Source organism: Bufo bufo, chromosome 5 (assembly GCF_905171765.1).
Source record: "Bufo bufo chromosome 5, aBufBuf1.1, whole genome shotgun sequence".
In the NCBI taxonomy this organism is placed as follows: Eukaryota; Metazoa; Chordata; class Amphibia; order Anura; family Bufonidae; genus Bufo; species Bufo bufo.
In genome coordinates, this window is record NC_053393.1 from 245771694 (window position 1) to 245787844 (window position 16151).

At 42.7% G+C, this 16151-nt stretch overlaps 1 protein-coding gene across 2 annotated transcripts in view; it reads right to left on the bottom strand.

Moving 5' to 3' along the window:
* TRANK1 (tetratricopeptide repeat and ankyrin repeat containing 1) overlaps window positions 1–16151 on the bottom strand; it is a 169680-nt gene that overhangs the window by 24726 nt on the left and 128803 nt on the right. For both annotated transcript variants that reach the window (XM_040433409.1, XM_040433410.1), the window contains 2 exons: window positions 7959–8062; window positions 7001–7133 (listed from right to left, as the gene is read on the bottom strand). In XM_040433409.1, coding sequence (XP_040289343.1) covers window positions 7001–7133; window positions 7959–8062 — 237 coding nt within the window. The remainder of the gene's footprint in view (window positions 1–7000; window positions 7134–7958; window positions 8063–16151) is intronic.

The following is a 16151-nucleotide window of genomic DNA, read 5'->3' on the forward strand; positions in this document are numbered from 1 at the left end:
GATGTCATAGGGCTCCTGGTTAGCGGCAACATTAGTTTGCATCTTGTCAAACCGATACTAAAGACGACCTACTCTATCTACAGCTCTGCTAAAAAAAAATTCACTGTTTTAAGACTGACCTAGCAGTGCCACAAAGGATATTCAGTCTCATACAGCAGACACCCACCAAGTTTAACCCTTAGATGCTGCCATCAATAGTGACAATGTCATCTGGGCAGCCTGAGGTCAAATCACAGAAAGCTGATAAGCTGCTATGGCAGCCTGGGGTCTTAAGAAGGCTCCCAGTTCTGGAATTGTAACTGCCTAATAAGCTCTGCCTGTGCTTAATAGGCAAACCACAGAATTTCCATAGACTGCAATAATAAACTATTGCAGTCTACGGTATAACAGATTGAGCAATCTTATGATCATGTCCTCTAGGGTGACAAAAATTAAAGCAAATTGTTTTTAAAAGATAAAAACAAAAAGTATTAAAAATTCAAATCAACTCCCTTTCCGAATTTCACATATAAAAGATAAACATTATTGGTAATGCTGCAACTGAAAATGTCTGAATCGCTGGTATTTAATCACCTTCCCTTCTGAAAAAAATTTAACGGATATCATATGTAGCCCAAAATGCTACTAAAAGAAAATACGATCTGCCCTGCAGAAAAACAAGCCCTCACACAGCTCTGTGGATGGGTTTCAGAATATGATGATGCAAAGAAAATTTTGTTGGTTTAAAAGTTTTTTTTTAAACAATAGATTCGCGCTCATATGTGAGCAGAAAAGTAAAAGATTTAATGGCTCTCGGAAGGTGGGAAGGAAAAAATGAAAAGGTTAAAACTAAAACTGGATCTCTTTCTGAAAGGGTTAATTTACTGTTAGACTACGTAAAACATATGTTTTTAATTATAATCATTTACTAAACACATTCTGTATCCACAAATTGCTATCGCATATTTCTTCTGGTGCTTCCTGGTGTTTTTTTGATTTTGTATTTGACCTTTTTTTTTTTTTTTAACACCACTGGCGACAAATTTTGTCCCAATTGGCATTTCTCTACTGCCCTTGCCACTTTCCTGAAAAGTGGGAATGGCAAGAGAGGAGCCAGTGCGCATGGCATACTTCTCCTCTTTTACGCCAATTTTATGGCGTAAAAGAAGACTAAAATCTATACCACCCAAACGCATGGACTGCTGGAGGATGCACCTAATTTATGAAGAGGCATGCACCTCAGTATAAATATGTGAAACTGGATGAGCAGGGGATAACATAGACCAGCGTACGATGCTGGTCTTTGATAAATTCCTCTTATTAGGTGGTTCTGAGAGGGAACAAAAAAGTACGACAGGGGGCGCCACAACAAGTATGTAACAAAAATATATTTAGATAAAGAAGCAGTTTTAAAAATCATTTTAAATGAAAAATGATTTAATAGAGAAATGTATTAGTTACTTGTCTGACAAATCTTTTAACCCACTAAGGCTCTGTGATGTCCTATTACAGATCAATGGTACTTAATGCTCTGTAAAAGCATGTCATGATGATGAGGTGGGGTTAGGAGCTATATTATAATGCATTCCGAAAGTCTTCAGACCCTTTCACTTTTTTTTTTACATTTGTTATGCTGCAGCCTTGTGCTGAAATAAAAAAATTAAAAAAGGTTTTTCCCCATCATTCTGCCCTCAATGCTCCATAACGGCAATGTGAAAACAGAATGCAGAAATCTTTGCTAATTTATTGAAAAGGAAAAACAAAAATTTTGACATAAGTAACAGTGACAATAAGTATTCAGACCCTTTACTCAGTACTTAGTTGAAGCACCTTTGGCAGCGATTACAGCCTCCAGTCTTCTTGGGAATGATACCACAAGATTTGCACACTTGTATTCAGGGATTTTCTGTCATTCTTCTCTGCAGAGCCTATCAAGCTCTGTCAGGTTGGATGGGGCTCGTCAATAGACACCATTTTCAGGTCTCTCCAGAGATGTTCAATTGGGTTCAACTCAGGGCTCTGGCTGGGTCACTCAAGGACATTCACAGAGTTGTCCCTTGGCCACTCATGTGTTGTCTTGGCCATGTGCTTAGGGTTATTGTCTTGTTGGAAGGTGAACCTTCTGCCCAGTCTGAGGTCAATACCTCATAATGACGAAGTGAAAACAGAATGTTCAAAAATCTTGCTAATTTATTGAAAAGGAAAAACTTAGTTGAAGCATCTTTCTCAGCGATTACAGCCTCCAGTCTTCTTTGGTATGATGCCACAAGGTTTGAACATCTGGATTTGGGGATTTTCTGCAATTCTTCTCAGCAGGTCCTCTTAAGCTCTGTCAAGAGCTTTCCTCCTCATGCATTTCTTCTTTCCAAACCATGTGCAATCATGGAGGTTCACCCTCTCCTTTTTTCTGTCCATTGGATTCTTGCCTTTTTTCAGGCTGGCCTTGAGAAAGGTCTCCGCCTGGCCTCCCTCAAAGGTCAGGTCTCTGCCTTATCTGTTCTTTTCCCAAGGCCCTTGGCTTCTCGTTCCCAAGTGAAAACCTTCCTTCCGGGGGTGGCTCATCGTGTCTCTCCTTTCCGTTCTTCGGTGGAACCATGGGATTTGAATCTGGTCTTAGATGCAGTAATCGCCAATTCGCAGTGTTCGCCAACGAACACATGTGGGCTGCCATCTTGACTCAAGTCCGGCGATGCACAGGTAAGCCCTTACCTGTGCCGCGAGCCGGTCTGAAATCAAATGCGGTCACCGGGAGCAGGCAGTTCCGAGAACAGCCGCCGGGGGCCTTCATCGGGCTGTTCTCGGAACTGCCTGCTCCCAGTGACCGCATTTGTTTCAGACAAGGCTGTTCTGCGCCCATTTCCCTCCTTTCTTCCCAAGGTGGTCTCTTTCTTCCACATTAATGAGGAGATTGTCCTGCCTTCATTCTGTCCCAACCCCTCTCATTCCAGAGAGTGGTCTCTCCACCGTCTGCATGTGGTTCGGCCGCTCCGGCTGTGTCTCCAGTTAATGGAGTCCTTCCGTCATTCTGACTCTCTCTTTGTCGTCCCTGAGGGCTCATGTAAGGGTTTAGGGTAAGGGTCGTGATCCCCCTTTCCGATTGACCGCTCACTCCACTAGGGCATCCTGGGCGGTCTGGCCTCTGCCTCCCAGGTCTGCAAGGTCGCCACCGGGGCATCAGTTCACATTTTATTCATGTTTTACCACATCCATTCCTTGGCCTCTGCTGATGCCAGTTTGGGTCGCAAGGCTCTACAAGCGGCTGTGTGCTAGGTTTTTTGCATGGCGGTTTCTTCCCACCCTCGGGGACTGCTTTGGGACATCCCATGGTGCTGTGTCCCGAATGCCATTCACGAGAAAAATTGTTTTTTGTACTTACCGTAAAATCCTTTTCTCGTTGGATGCATTGCGGGACACAGATCCCACCCTTGTTGTTTTTTCTCTTCGTTAGGTTTACCGGGTTTCCTGGGACTCTTCGATATTGGTCCTCCTTCTGGTTTAGGACATTTTGGCTTCACTTTTCGCTCTGGTTTTTGGTGCTCATACTGCTTTAGTACCAACTGCTTAATTTAGTGTATTTGCAGAGGGTATATCCTATCTGGGTGGAGCCAACACTTTTCCTTTCTAGTGTCAGCCTCCTAGTGGCATCTGGGCATATACCCATGGTGCTGTATCCCCCAATGTATCCAACGAGAAAAGGATAGTACAAAAATCCATTTATTCACTTGAATTGGACGAATAGTTGTAATTACACTGCACCACGGCTACAAACTAGACAGAGCGCAGTTAAACAGTAAATAAGCACCAGCTCTCAGACAAACGCTGCAACCTCTTCAAACGGCTGATCAGCGAGGATTCCAGGACTCGGACCCGCACTGATCTGATATTAATGACCTATCTTTAGGATAGGTCATCAGTATCTTAGTACTGGAATAACCTATTAGTTTTAAAACGATTTAGAGTTCGAAGTACCTCAGAACCAAAGCAGAGTTCGAATTCAAGTTTTAAAGTGGTTTTCCACTTATCAACTACTGAAGTTGTTCAACGAAGTCACACACGACTTTGTGAATAAATAACTTCGGCTCATCGGAGCCCATAATTCTAATACTGTAAGGAGAAGAATCTCTGTACAGTATTATTCCGAAGTCTTGAACGAAGCGACTTCGGATTAAGGCTCACTAGAGATTGCCTTTGTGCGGTTAATATGGTGCATGTAGCGTTGCCCAGAAGATTATCAACACTGTAAGGCAATTTTTATTAATTTTTTTAAATCTGCATTTCAAATGCTTTAATTCTCCCCCCCCCCCCATATTGACATAGCTGTATGAGGGCATGTTGTGTAAGGTGCCAGTTGTATTTTTAATGGCGCCATTTTGGAGTACATTAGGTGAATTGTTTTTAGGGCTTTGTGTTTACAGTGTTCAGTTTGGTAATAATGACATTTGAACGTGGATCAGTTCTATCACACCAATTACATGTTGATATGTTTTTTTTTTACTATGTTTAACTCATTTTAAAAAAATATAAAAATTCTTCTTTTTTTGTGCTTCGTGTGCGTTGTTTCTGAGAGCCGTAACTTTTATTTTTCTGGCAACTGAGCTACTTGGGGGTTCATTCTTTTTCCTGAGACTTTTTGATCCTTTTTTTATTTAACTGTTTTGGGGTTGTGAGGTGATAAAAAAAAGATGATGCTGGTATATTTTTTTATTTTTATGGTGTTTACAGTTGGGTTAAATAGTATGGGATATTTTATTAGATTAAGTAATTGCATGGGGTTGACGTGTGAGTATTTATTTATTTTTACTTTTTGCAAAGTATCAATTGCCCATTATGTGAGGAGGTACTTACTATTAATGTGAAGCAAATAGAGGTCTAAATTGATAAAGCCATGTGCCTCATATTAATAGTAACACCAGCAAGTACTTCCTGACATAATGGACATTGGGCAGCATGGGATTAATGTGTGGGTTGGTGTTGGGTACTACAGTATGATAAGGTTACTGGCTATTATGGGCATGAGTGTTCAGAACCTTTACTATGACACTTGAAATTTAGATCTAGGGACCTCCCATTTCTCTTGATCTTCTTTGAGGTGTTTTAACACTATGATTGGAGTCAACCTCACCAAATTCACACCAGGCAAAATAAGCCTTCCAGGTACGATGGTAAATCCTGGCCGACTGGGGTTTACATGCATGAAGCATGGTCTGGATGACTGACTCGGAGAGGCCGCGGAACCTCAGGACCGCGGCTTCAACAGCCACGCCATTAAATGAAGCCGAGGTATACTCGGGTGGAACAGCGGACCTGGCAAAAGGAGGTCGGGGCGCAGTGGTAGCGGCCATGGGGTGTCGGCAAGTAGGAAGACGAGATATGCGTACTACGCCCTGCAGGGCAAGTCCGGAGCCACCAATATCGCCAGACCCGATCCATTTTGAGGCGTTTGAGTACCCGAGGAAGAAGCGGAAGAGGAGGGAAGAGATACAGGAGACTAAATTGGGACCACGGGAGCACCAAGGCGTCTACCTCAAGAGCCTGAGGATCCCGAGACCTGGCGACGTAAAGCAGAAGTTGGTGAATCAGACGGGAGGCGAAAAGATCCATGTCTGGGATTCCCCAACACTGACAGAGCTGTTGAAACACCTCTGGATGGAGAGACCACTCGCCCGGGTTGAGACATTGGTGAGTGAGGAAGTCGGCTGCCCAATTGTCGACTTGGGGGACGTAGACAGCAGAGAGAGCGGGAACGTGTCCCTCTGCCCACCGCAGGATGCGAGAGGCTTCCTTCAGGACTGCCACACTTCTAGAGCCCCCCTGGTGGTTCAAATAAGCAACTGCAGTGGAGTTGTCTCCGTCTGAATCAGGACAGGATGACCATGGAGGAGGTGAGTCCAACAGGACAGAGTTAAATGGCCATGAGCTCCAGGATATTGATTTGCAGGGAGCTCTCCCGTATCGACCACTGACCCTGGGCTGTGAGAGACCCGAAGTCTGCCCCCCAACCTGCCAGGCTGGCATCGGTGGAGATCACCTGCCGACAGAGGGGAAGTAAGGATCTGCCGAGAAAGACGGTTCGGGGGTTCAGCCGCCAATCATTGGCTTCAGCAGAGATGCTTAATGTATTGTGCAGCCAACAACAACAACTGAGGCCAGGGATTGGATAATTATAATTACTGAGATCCACATGTTTTAACAGAATTATCATTTACGTTTTAGGCCGAACTAAAAACATACAATTATAACAAGGATGAATTTCAGCGCTCAAGTACAGCATATATTTCACAATACACTGTAAAACAGCTTAAAAGAGTGAATTAACCCTATTAAACTAGCTGACATTAGCAATGTACTTATGTCAGCTGAACCTAACTAGCCTATTCCAACTTTTATCTATGCTCCCGTTACTCCAGAAATATAACTTTTATAATATGCTAATTAGCCTCTAGGTGCAGGGGGGGCGTTGCCCCTGCTCCTAGAGGCTCCGTTCTCCCACATCTGGCCACGACCTGCTACACTAGATTGACAGGGCCAGGCAGCCTTAACCTCCAACTGCCGGCCCTGTGCGCTGGGGAAATCTCGCTGCATTCAGTATTCGGCGCAGGCACAGTGAGGAAGCCGGCGAGCGCCCATCACTCACTGTGCCGAATACTGAATGAGACGGTGCAGGCGCAAGATTTACACGGCAGACAGGGCCGGTAGTAGGAGACCAACACTGCCTGGCCCTGTCAATCTAGTGTAGCAGGGCATGGCCAGAGGTGGGAGAACAGAGCATCTAGGAGCAGGGGCAACGCCCCACCCCCTGCTCCTAGAGGCTAATTAGCATATTATAAAAGTTATATTTCTGGAGTAACTGGGGCATAGATAAAAGTAGGAATAGGCTAGTTAGGTTCAGCTGACATTAGCACATCGCTAATCTCAGCTAGTTTAATAGGGTTCATTCTGGTGACAGAAACCCTTTAATACATTACACTAAAATTGTTCTACAGATATATGCATCCTTCTAACAACAAGAAAACTGTTGTACCTTTTCCAGCTGCTTGCAAAGCTCTGCACAGAGGGTAAATTCTTTGGCCTTTATCAGACATTTAATGGCCAGTTTTGGTTCCCTGCATTCCAGGTAAGTCTTGGCAAGCTGTAAGTACTCCAATGGTTTTACTCTGCGAGTCCGAAAAAAAAGTTGTGCAAGATGACATTTAAATTGCTAAATAACCAGAAAAGCAGTCTATTGGTGGAATTTATCATCAGGGTTATAATTGAAGTCAGTTTTGCTTGAGTCTACGTTGGCGTACTTTGCGCCAAATTTATCAAACAGTGCAGGTTGTTTGTTAAATTTGGTGCATCTTTAAACCTAACACTTCGGTCTACAAATGTCACCACCTAAGAGCTAGGGTGACGTTCGGACTTATTTTTGAGACTCCCAATGATAAAGGACGCTTTCACACAAGGGTATTTGCAATCCGTATATGGGCCAGATGTTATATACAGGAATCCACTGGTAATGTTAATGCATAGGGCTATTCACATGGGCATATAATTTCAGTCAGTATTTAAAATCCACAGCATGCGCAAGTTTTGTGCTTATTTGTTTCCAAACACACACATTACAGTCTATGGGAGTGCATAAAAAATGCAGGGAGGAACAAATACACATGTAAATTCTGATGAAATACTGAAGCAATACTGATGGTATATCACCAGGAATGCCTTCGTGTTCCAGAGCCAGAATACTGACGGATTTCAATACGCTTGTGCGAATGCGGCCAAATCTGGATTGGATCTCATTTACATAACTAACCACAACCAGTTTCCTACCTACTTTTCAAAACTGGAGTAAGTGGTGTAAAAATGCAATGCGAAAGTGATTTCAAAAAGTCACATAAGCCCTATTTTGCGACTTTTTGAAGACAGAATTCTGTAGTGCAGGGTGTGAACCCCCCCCCCTCCCCCCGTATCTTTATGAAACAGAATATATTTGTGCCTACTTTGCATTTCCTTTCCTTGTCTGCAGACTTAATACTTCTTCATTGGCAAACGCAAGCTTCTCTTTTTCTATAGCACCACCTTTCTGGTAACACTTTGCAGCCACCTGAAAATAAGCAAAATTTCTCTTATAAAGTGCATGGAGCTAAACCGGTTAAAAGATCTGTCACCAGGTTTTCCATTACCAATGTTACCATATACGTCCTCTGAGAACTACGGTATTACATTTGAAGGGGTTATCCTGGATTAGAAAAACATGGTTGCTTTCTTCCAGAAATACAGTAGCCCACCTGTCGTTAATAAACCCGATCAGTCTCACCCCCAATATTATTTGTTAAGGGAGAGTTAAGCCTATATTAGACGGAGCGAGTATCGTTCCTAATGTTGTTAATGCGATTAAATGACGCTTGTTTCTCGCCAATTTTGATCTTTCACCCTGCTAAAAAATTATTGTTCCTCGGTCCCAGATCCGTTCATATAATATGGAGTCGTCTACTCGCTTACAGATCACATAGAGGTGTCGTACTACAAGGTACAGTACTTTGTAGCAAATGATTAACGAGCAAAAGTGCTAACGATCATTCTATGTAATAAACACATTTTTGGTAGCTATAAAGTCGCAAAATCTTCTATCTATAATCTTTATCTACAGTACAAGACATCTGCTGGTCTAATACAAGCTTTAGGAGCCAAATACAAGGGGTTAGGCCAACAATAAGATAAAAGTTGGTTGAACTTGCGGATATCGGTCAGTTTGACCAACTTCTATCTTATCTGTACGGTCAGCTCTTTCAGCATATACAGGTGAAACTCGAAAAATTAGAATATCGTGCAAAAGTCCATTTATTTCAGTAATGCAACTTAAAAGGAATTGCATTAATGCAGCTTAAAATTAGAATTTTGTGAAAAGGTTCAATATTCTAGGCTCAAAGTGTCACACTCTAGTCAGCTAATTAATCCATACCCCCTGAGCAAAGGGTACCTTAAAATTGTGACTTTGGGGTTTCATAAGCAGTAAGCCATAATCATCCAAATTATACCAAATAAAGGCTTGAAATATCTCGCTTTGCATGTAATGAGTCTATCTCATATGTTAGTTTCACCTTTTTAGTTGCATTACTGAAATAAATGAACTTTGCACGATATTCTAATTTTTCGAGTTTCACCTGTAGAGAAAGTTGCCAAGTTATGTATTCAAGGATGGCAAGGCGAAGTGAAGCCTTTAATGAATATTTGTGAGAAGCAGATGTGACAGAATCCCAGTGAAGTCGAAGGGTGAGTGGTCTGGTGGTCTTTAGAGCACTGCGACAGCCCATGCTTTCTCTAATAACAAAATCCAAGGCCAAAAACGGCACTGGTATTTTGCGGACATTCCAAATGTCAGCCACTAGGATTGTATTATTCTGCTCTTGTGCTCCATTATTTCCCTCAAGTAATCTGCCTATTAGGCTACCCGCACAAGTTGTGGATAACGTGCGTTTTTGCACACTGGTTTTCACGCAGGAAAATTGCAGCGTAATACAGTACCAGGAAAGTGAATTAAATTTGAAAATCTCATTTACACTTTGCATACTGTTTTTGTGCAGAAATTGACCTGTGGTGCTGATTTTGAAATCCGCAGCACGTCAATTGTTTCTGCAGACTTGTAACCCCTTCAAGCAACAGTTTGGACCAAATGCCGGAGCCCCTTTTTTTCAAATCTGACATGTGTCACTTTATGTGGTAATAACTTTGGAACGCTTTTACTTATCCAAGCCATTCAGAGATTGTTTTCTCGTGACACATTGTACTTCATGTTCCTGGTGAATTTGAGTTGATACCTTTTACCTTTATGCACAAAAAAAATTCACTATTTTCAAAATTAGAATTTCTTAGCTTTTTTTTGTAGTGGATTTCTTTCTTTCAAAACTCTTTTTATTAGTTTTATCAATAATACATTACAATGTATCTCTATTGCATTTAGACACCTAATGTAGAATTAAAAGGCATAAACAGTTGTATAACAGTGAGACGACACTTCATAGAATATCCTGTTGAAATGGTTTACATGTACTATAGCACACGTCGCCTAAGGTTACATCTGGCCTGCTCAGTCATGTATATAAAGATGTGGCCAGATATGTCACATGTGGTCGAAATGAAAGCAATAAAGAGAAAAGGAGGGGGGGGGGGAGTTAGGTACTGGGGGTGGGGTGGGGGGGGGGGGGGGGGGAGTGTAGTCCTGCCGACAAACATTAACGTCTGAGTGGTCCTTGAAAGGTCAATGGATCGACTCCTGTGATTTTAATATAAATATAAATAAGAAGCCATGTTGAGTAAAGTTAGATGCGAGAGTTCATGTTGTAGAAGATAGGACGCGCGAGAGGGTATGGAGATGAGATAAACAATATGATTAGTATGGAGAAGAAGGGGGGGGGGGGGTGTTAAGTGGTGAAGTGTCTATATTGAGCCCAAGGGTTCCAGAAGGATTTGTATAAAGAATGACATTTATTTTCCCAACTAACCAATTCTTCTAATCGGTATAAGGAGTCTACTTTTTCGGTCCATTGTGCTAGGGTTGGAGGTGTACGAACTTTCCATAACATAGGGATTAAAATTCTAGCTGCGGCAAGAAGCTGTCTCGTTAATACGAGAGTATTTTTAGAGATTTTATCTGGAAAGAGGTGTAGTAAACAAATTTCTGAAATAGGAGGGAAAGTTAGTCCAGTGATTTGGTTGATTTGTTCTAAAATAGAGGACCAGTATGGTTTAATAAGAGGGCAAAACCAGAAGTACGTTCCCATACTGTATGTTGGCGGCATCTCCAACAGCAGGGACCGTATTTAGGATTGTATTTATGTAGTAATACTGGGGTAAGGTGCCATCTGACTAATATCTTATAACTATTTTAATGCATTCTTACACATTTGGAGGCTTGTTTAGGTGCTAAAAAGAGCCTCTGAAGTTCCTCAGGTGTGAATTTCCAACCCAAGTCAGATTCCCATGCCTGGATGATAAAGTAGGTTATATCTACGGGTGATGATAGTAGTTCTTTATTAAGGGTTGATCACACCTTTTTAGGCGGTTTCTGTTGAGCGAGGAGGGATTCAAATTTCAAAGGTAAGGTAGGGTTAAGGAGGATAGTAGGTGGGATGTCAGCTCTTTTTTAGGTAGTGACGTACCTGTATCTTGTGAGGATTGCAAGTTGTATTTCAGGAGACCCTTGCAGCGTTCTAACATACCCCAATACACAGAAAATTGCTGACTGACCTATCTGCATATCAAATACTTGCTGTAATAAAACGACAATCTCTTTCCAGTATCGTCTAAGTCTGGGACAGTTCCACATAAGGTGGATTAGATTAGCATTTGGCGTTCCACATCTTGGGCAATTATCGTCTTCCCTATATCCCATTTTCTTCAGTAAAACCGGAGTTCTATAGACCCTGTGTAATAGGAAGAGCTGGGAAACTCTATGGGCCTCACTCACCGCCACTGCCGAAAACTCCTCCAGTACCACTTCCCATTGTTCTACAGTTAGACCAGGAATATCCTCCTTCCATTTATCATATAACACTAAAGGATGTTTTTTGAGTTGCACCTCTAGTAGAACTTTATAATGTAGAGAGATGACACCACTGGAACTCCCTTATGAACTAGTAAGATCCAGAATTGAATTCTTATTAGCCGGTGCTATCTTTTCAATTTGCTCCTGTGTCTGTATCGCGGGTCGGAGCTGCAAATAGAGATAGAACTGACTTTTGGGTAGAGAATATACTTTTTGTAACTGCGCAAACTCTTTAAGAGATCCGTTCTCGAATAGCTGATGCATACGGTTAAGCCCAAAATTCCCCCCCCCCCCCCCCCCCCCACATCCGAGCGTTTTCTATTTTATTAAATTCTTTATATGTATGGTTGGGCCAAATGGGAGTGAGTTGAGTGTATCCACTGAGCCCCACTACCGTTTTGGCCTTCCGCCACACCTTGTGTATAGTATTGAGTAAGCCAACATGTTTCCCAATATCCAAAAATGTACCGTCCTCTATAGCCGACAATACATTTTTATTATCGGACCAGTGTTTTACTATCCTGCCAGATGTGTTAAGGCCTTCATCTACCCCCCAGCCCCTGATATGCTGCAGCTGAGCCGCCAGATAGTAGATCCATGGGCCTGGGACACTCAAACCTCCTTGAGTTTTAGGTCTACACAAAGCAGCCAGTTTTATACGCGGTATTCCCTTTTTCCAAATTAGGTCTCTGAATATGGCATTCACAGTATAGAAAAATCGGAGGGGAATCCAAATTGGGGCATTATGTAACATATAGAGAAGTTGGGGCATGAAGATCTTTTTGAGTAGATTTGTTCGCCCGATCATAGTAAGGGGCAAGCGATTCCAAGCCTGAACTTTTTGTCTAAATCTGTGTAACAATGGTGTCAGGTTAAGTTTCTCATATTCCTGCACATTGTTCGAGATTTGGTTGCCAGGGTATTTAAAAGAGGAGACTATTTGCAAATCTGCTGCATGTGTTGAGGAGGCTTCTCTATTGTTGTTAGATAGCGGCATCAATACCGATTTTGTCCAGTTTATGGTCAAACCAGATAACCTCCCAAAACCATTTATAATGTTCATGGCCTCTGGAAGAGAAGAACTCCAGTCATCCAAAAACAGGAGAAGGTCATTGGCATATAGCGCTACCTTTTCCATTAATGATCCATACCTAAGTCCCTTCACTGTCACCGCCTCCCTTAAGGCTTGTGCTAGGGGCTCTATCGCCATTGCAAACAGCAACGGAGACAGGGGACATCCCTGCCTGGTTCCTCTAAACAGTTTAAAAAGTTTAGAAAGTCTACCGTTTAACTGAATTCTTGCTGTGGGGGAATTATACATTAACTGAATCCATTGAGCGAATACTGGTCCTATACCCATTTCCTGGAATACTAGCCACAAATATTGCCACTCCACGCTGTCAAATGCTTTGGCCGCATTAAGGGATGCGAGCGCCACATTCAAGGCATGGACCTGACACCCCTGGATATTGAGGAATAACCTCCTAATATTCACAGCTGTTGACATATTAGGCATGAATCCTGCCTGATCAGTATGTATAAATGAGGTTATCACTACGTTTAATCTATTTGCCAATATTTTAGCTAGAACTTTAACATCTACCTGTAGCAAGGATATGGGCCTATATGATTCTGCCTCCATACTATCTTTCCCAGGTTTGGGGATGACCACAATAATAGCTTCATTCATAGACCCAGGTAGTGTACCCTGTCTTTGCGCTTCCTTATAAACCTCTAACATTTTAACATTTGAGGCAAAAGTCCTATAAATTTCAACCGGCAGTCCATCACCACCCGGTGCCTTATTATTTGACATAGTTCCCAGGGCGTCTTCCATTTCCTTTATGGTTATAGGAGCATCTAAGGAGGTTCGCTGCTCCTCGGATAGTGAAGGGAGTTGCAGTCTATCTAGAAACCCTTTAATCTCTGCATCTGCGACATCTATTTTTGATTTATATAGAGAGGAATAAAACTCATGCATCACTTCTAGGATCTGATCTGTTTCTGTGCATATTACCCCAGCTGAGTTACGGAGAGCAGGAATGTATGCTGATGGATGTTGGGCCTTAGCTATAAGTGCCAATAACCTCCCTGTCCTCTCCCCTCCTCATAATATGACTGCTTTCGAAAAAAGCATTTATTCTGTGCATTACGTATCAAGCGTTCATTGAGAACTTGCTGCGTTTCCTTCCATTTTGTTGCGTTCTCCAGGGAAGGGTATTCCACATACTCTGCCTCTGCCTTTTCCACCCCCACCACTAGCCTCTGAACAGTTACTCTAGTTTAATTGCGCTTCGCATTGACTTCCGCTATGAGCAGCCCTCTCAAGTATGCCTTCATGGTATCCCACACTATTAACCTAGGCGATGTAGGTAGGTTATAATGAATAAACTCCCTCAGCCTTTCTCCCACTCCCCGACAGGTCAGGTAGCATAGGTAGCCTGAACGGATTGAATTTCCATAATTTCCCTCTAACCAATGATGGGGGAAAAAAATTAACAGTTGCTAAAACTAGGGAATGGTCAGATAATAGTCTTGGTAGGTATTTTTTTTATCCTCAATGAGGCGGCCCAGTTCAGCATTTCCCAAAATAAGATCTATTCTAGATAACGATTCGTATGTATCTGGAATAACAGGAATATTGTTTGGTATAAGGATTCCTCAGCCTCCAATGATCCAATAGAGAAGCCTCGCTCAGAAGCCTACCAAATGATGTCGTCTCTGACCGTGAATGAGTGGAATTGCCCATCTTGTCTAATGTTAATGTTGTTAAAATCCCCCATAATTATCGTTGGAACAGTGGGTATATCCGCAAGAAATGACAGCACTTTCCTAATGGTCCCTGGTGAATACGGAGGTGGTATATATACCCCAACTATAGCGCAGGGAGTGTTGTGAATTGTACCATATATGCAGACATAACACCCATTATCATCTATCTTATCAGATATACGTTGAAAAGCTATATTCTTATGAATGAGTATGCTAACACCCCGTGCATAGGTGGAGTAAGTGGTGTGAAGGCAGTGACTCGCCCATTGAGGCTTAAGTATATGGGTCTGGTCCGACGTTAAATGCGTTTCCTGCAAACAGCATATCAGGGGCTGGTAAAGTTTCAGAGTCTCCATTATAGCCTTTCTTTTATTAGCCTCCTTAATTCCTCTGACATTCCAGATCAAGAAACCTTTTGGCTTAGGCTACTTTCACACCTGCGTTTAGGTCGGATCCGTCTGGTATGTGCCCAGACGGATCCGCACCTATAATGCAAACGCTTAGATCCGTTCAGAACGGATCCGTTTGCATTACCATGAACAAAAAAAAAAAAAAAAAAATTATTATTATTTTTTTTTTTGTTCATGATAATGCAAACGGATCCGTTTTGACTTTACATTGAAAGTCAATGGGAGACGGATCCGTTTGAAAATTGAGCCATACTGTGTCAACTTCAAACGGATCCGTCCCCATTGACTTACATTGTAAGTCTGGACGGATCCGTTTGCCTCCGCACGGCCAGGCGGACACCTGAACGCTGCAAGCTGCGTTCAGGTGTCCGCCTGCTGAGCGGAACGGAGGACAAACGGAGCCAGACTGATGCATTCTGAGCGGATCCGCATCCATTCAGAATGCATTAGGGCTGGACGGATCCGTTCGGGGCCGCTTGTGAGGCCCTTCAAACGGAACTCACAAGCGGAGCCCCGAACGCTAGTGTGAAAGTAGCCTTAGTCATGGTCGTCTAAGTTTAGAATATATGAAACTACACCCTTCCCCCATTGGGGGAGTACTAGTGACCAATAGGTAGTTATCATCACCGCTAATCTATTCAGTTCCTGTATAGTCCTCTTCCCCATACCTGCAGATCATGTGATAGTGTGCCCTAATATCCCTTAAAACTGAGCCTTAAAGAGGCTAATAACAATTAAACTGAAAATGTAGAAGCACTGGACTTCCCGACAGGCCCCGACAAAATACACCCCGCTAGGGGTCCTCGGGATCCAAACCGAACCGCCTGTCAGCAAGGCCAGTAGCTAGACAGCTAGCCCCCCGGAATGGCGGGAAGTGGCAACCGGCCACTAGAGGTCAGAAGAAAAACAAGAGCAACGTACAACAAAAACTGTACTATTAATCCTACTTGGAACGTTTGCAGCACATCCTCCTGCTCCTTTCCCGGTTATTAATTACAGCTTGTATACATATAATAAACAGTGCTATACCCAGATTGCTTATTGTATATATAAAGTACACTTTGATAAGAACACTTAGAAAGCATAACATATATAGTACCTAATTTAGCTTTAATACATGCACACACCAAGGCACACACTGGCTCTAATTAGGACCCATATACTTGCAAGTAGATCTGTCGATGCAGCTTCAATCTGGTGGCTGCCTATCTTCGCGTAGTTGTCTGTCGTGTCTGTCCAGCCATCTTGAAGCTTCCTTTGGATCCTCAAAGAAGCTGGTGGATCCCAGGGCAACTATCCTGAGTTTTGCTGGGTACATCATCGAATAGGAGACTCCATATTCCCTCAAGCGACGTTTCACTTCCAGAAACTTTGCTCTTTTTTTCTGCACTTCTATGGAGTAGTCAGGGAATAGTGACAGCTTGTGGCCATTAAAGGAAAGTTCTGGCAAGTCTCTGGCCTTTTTA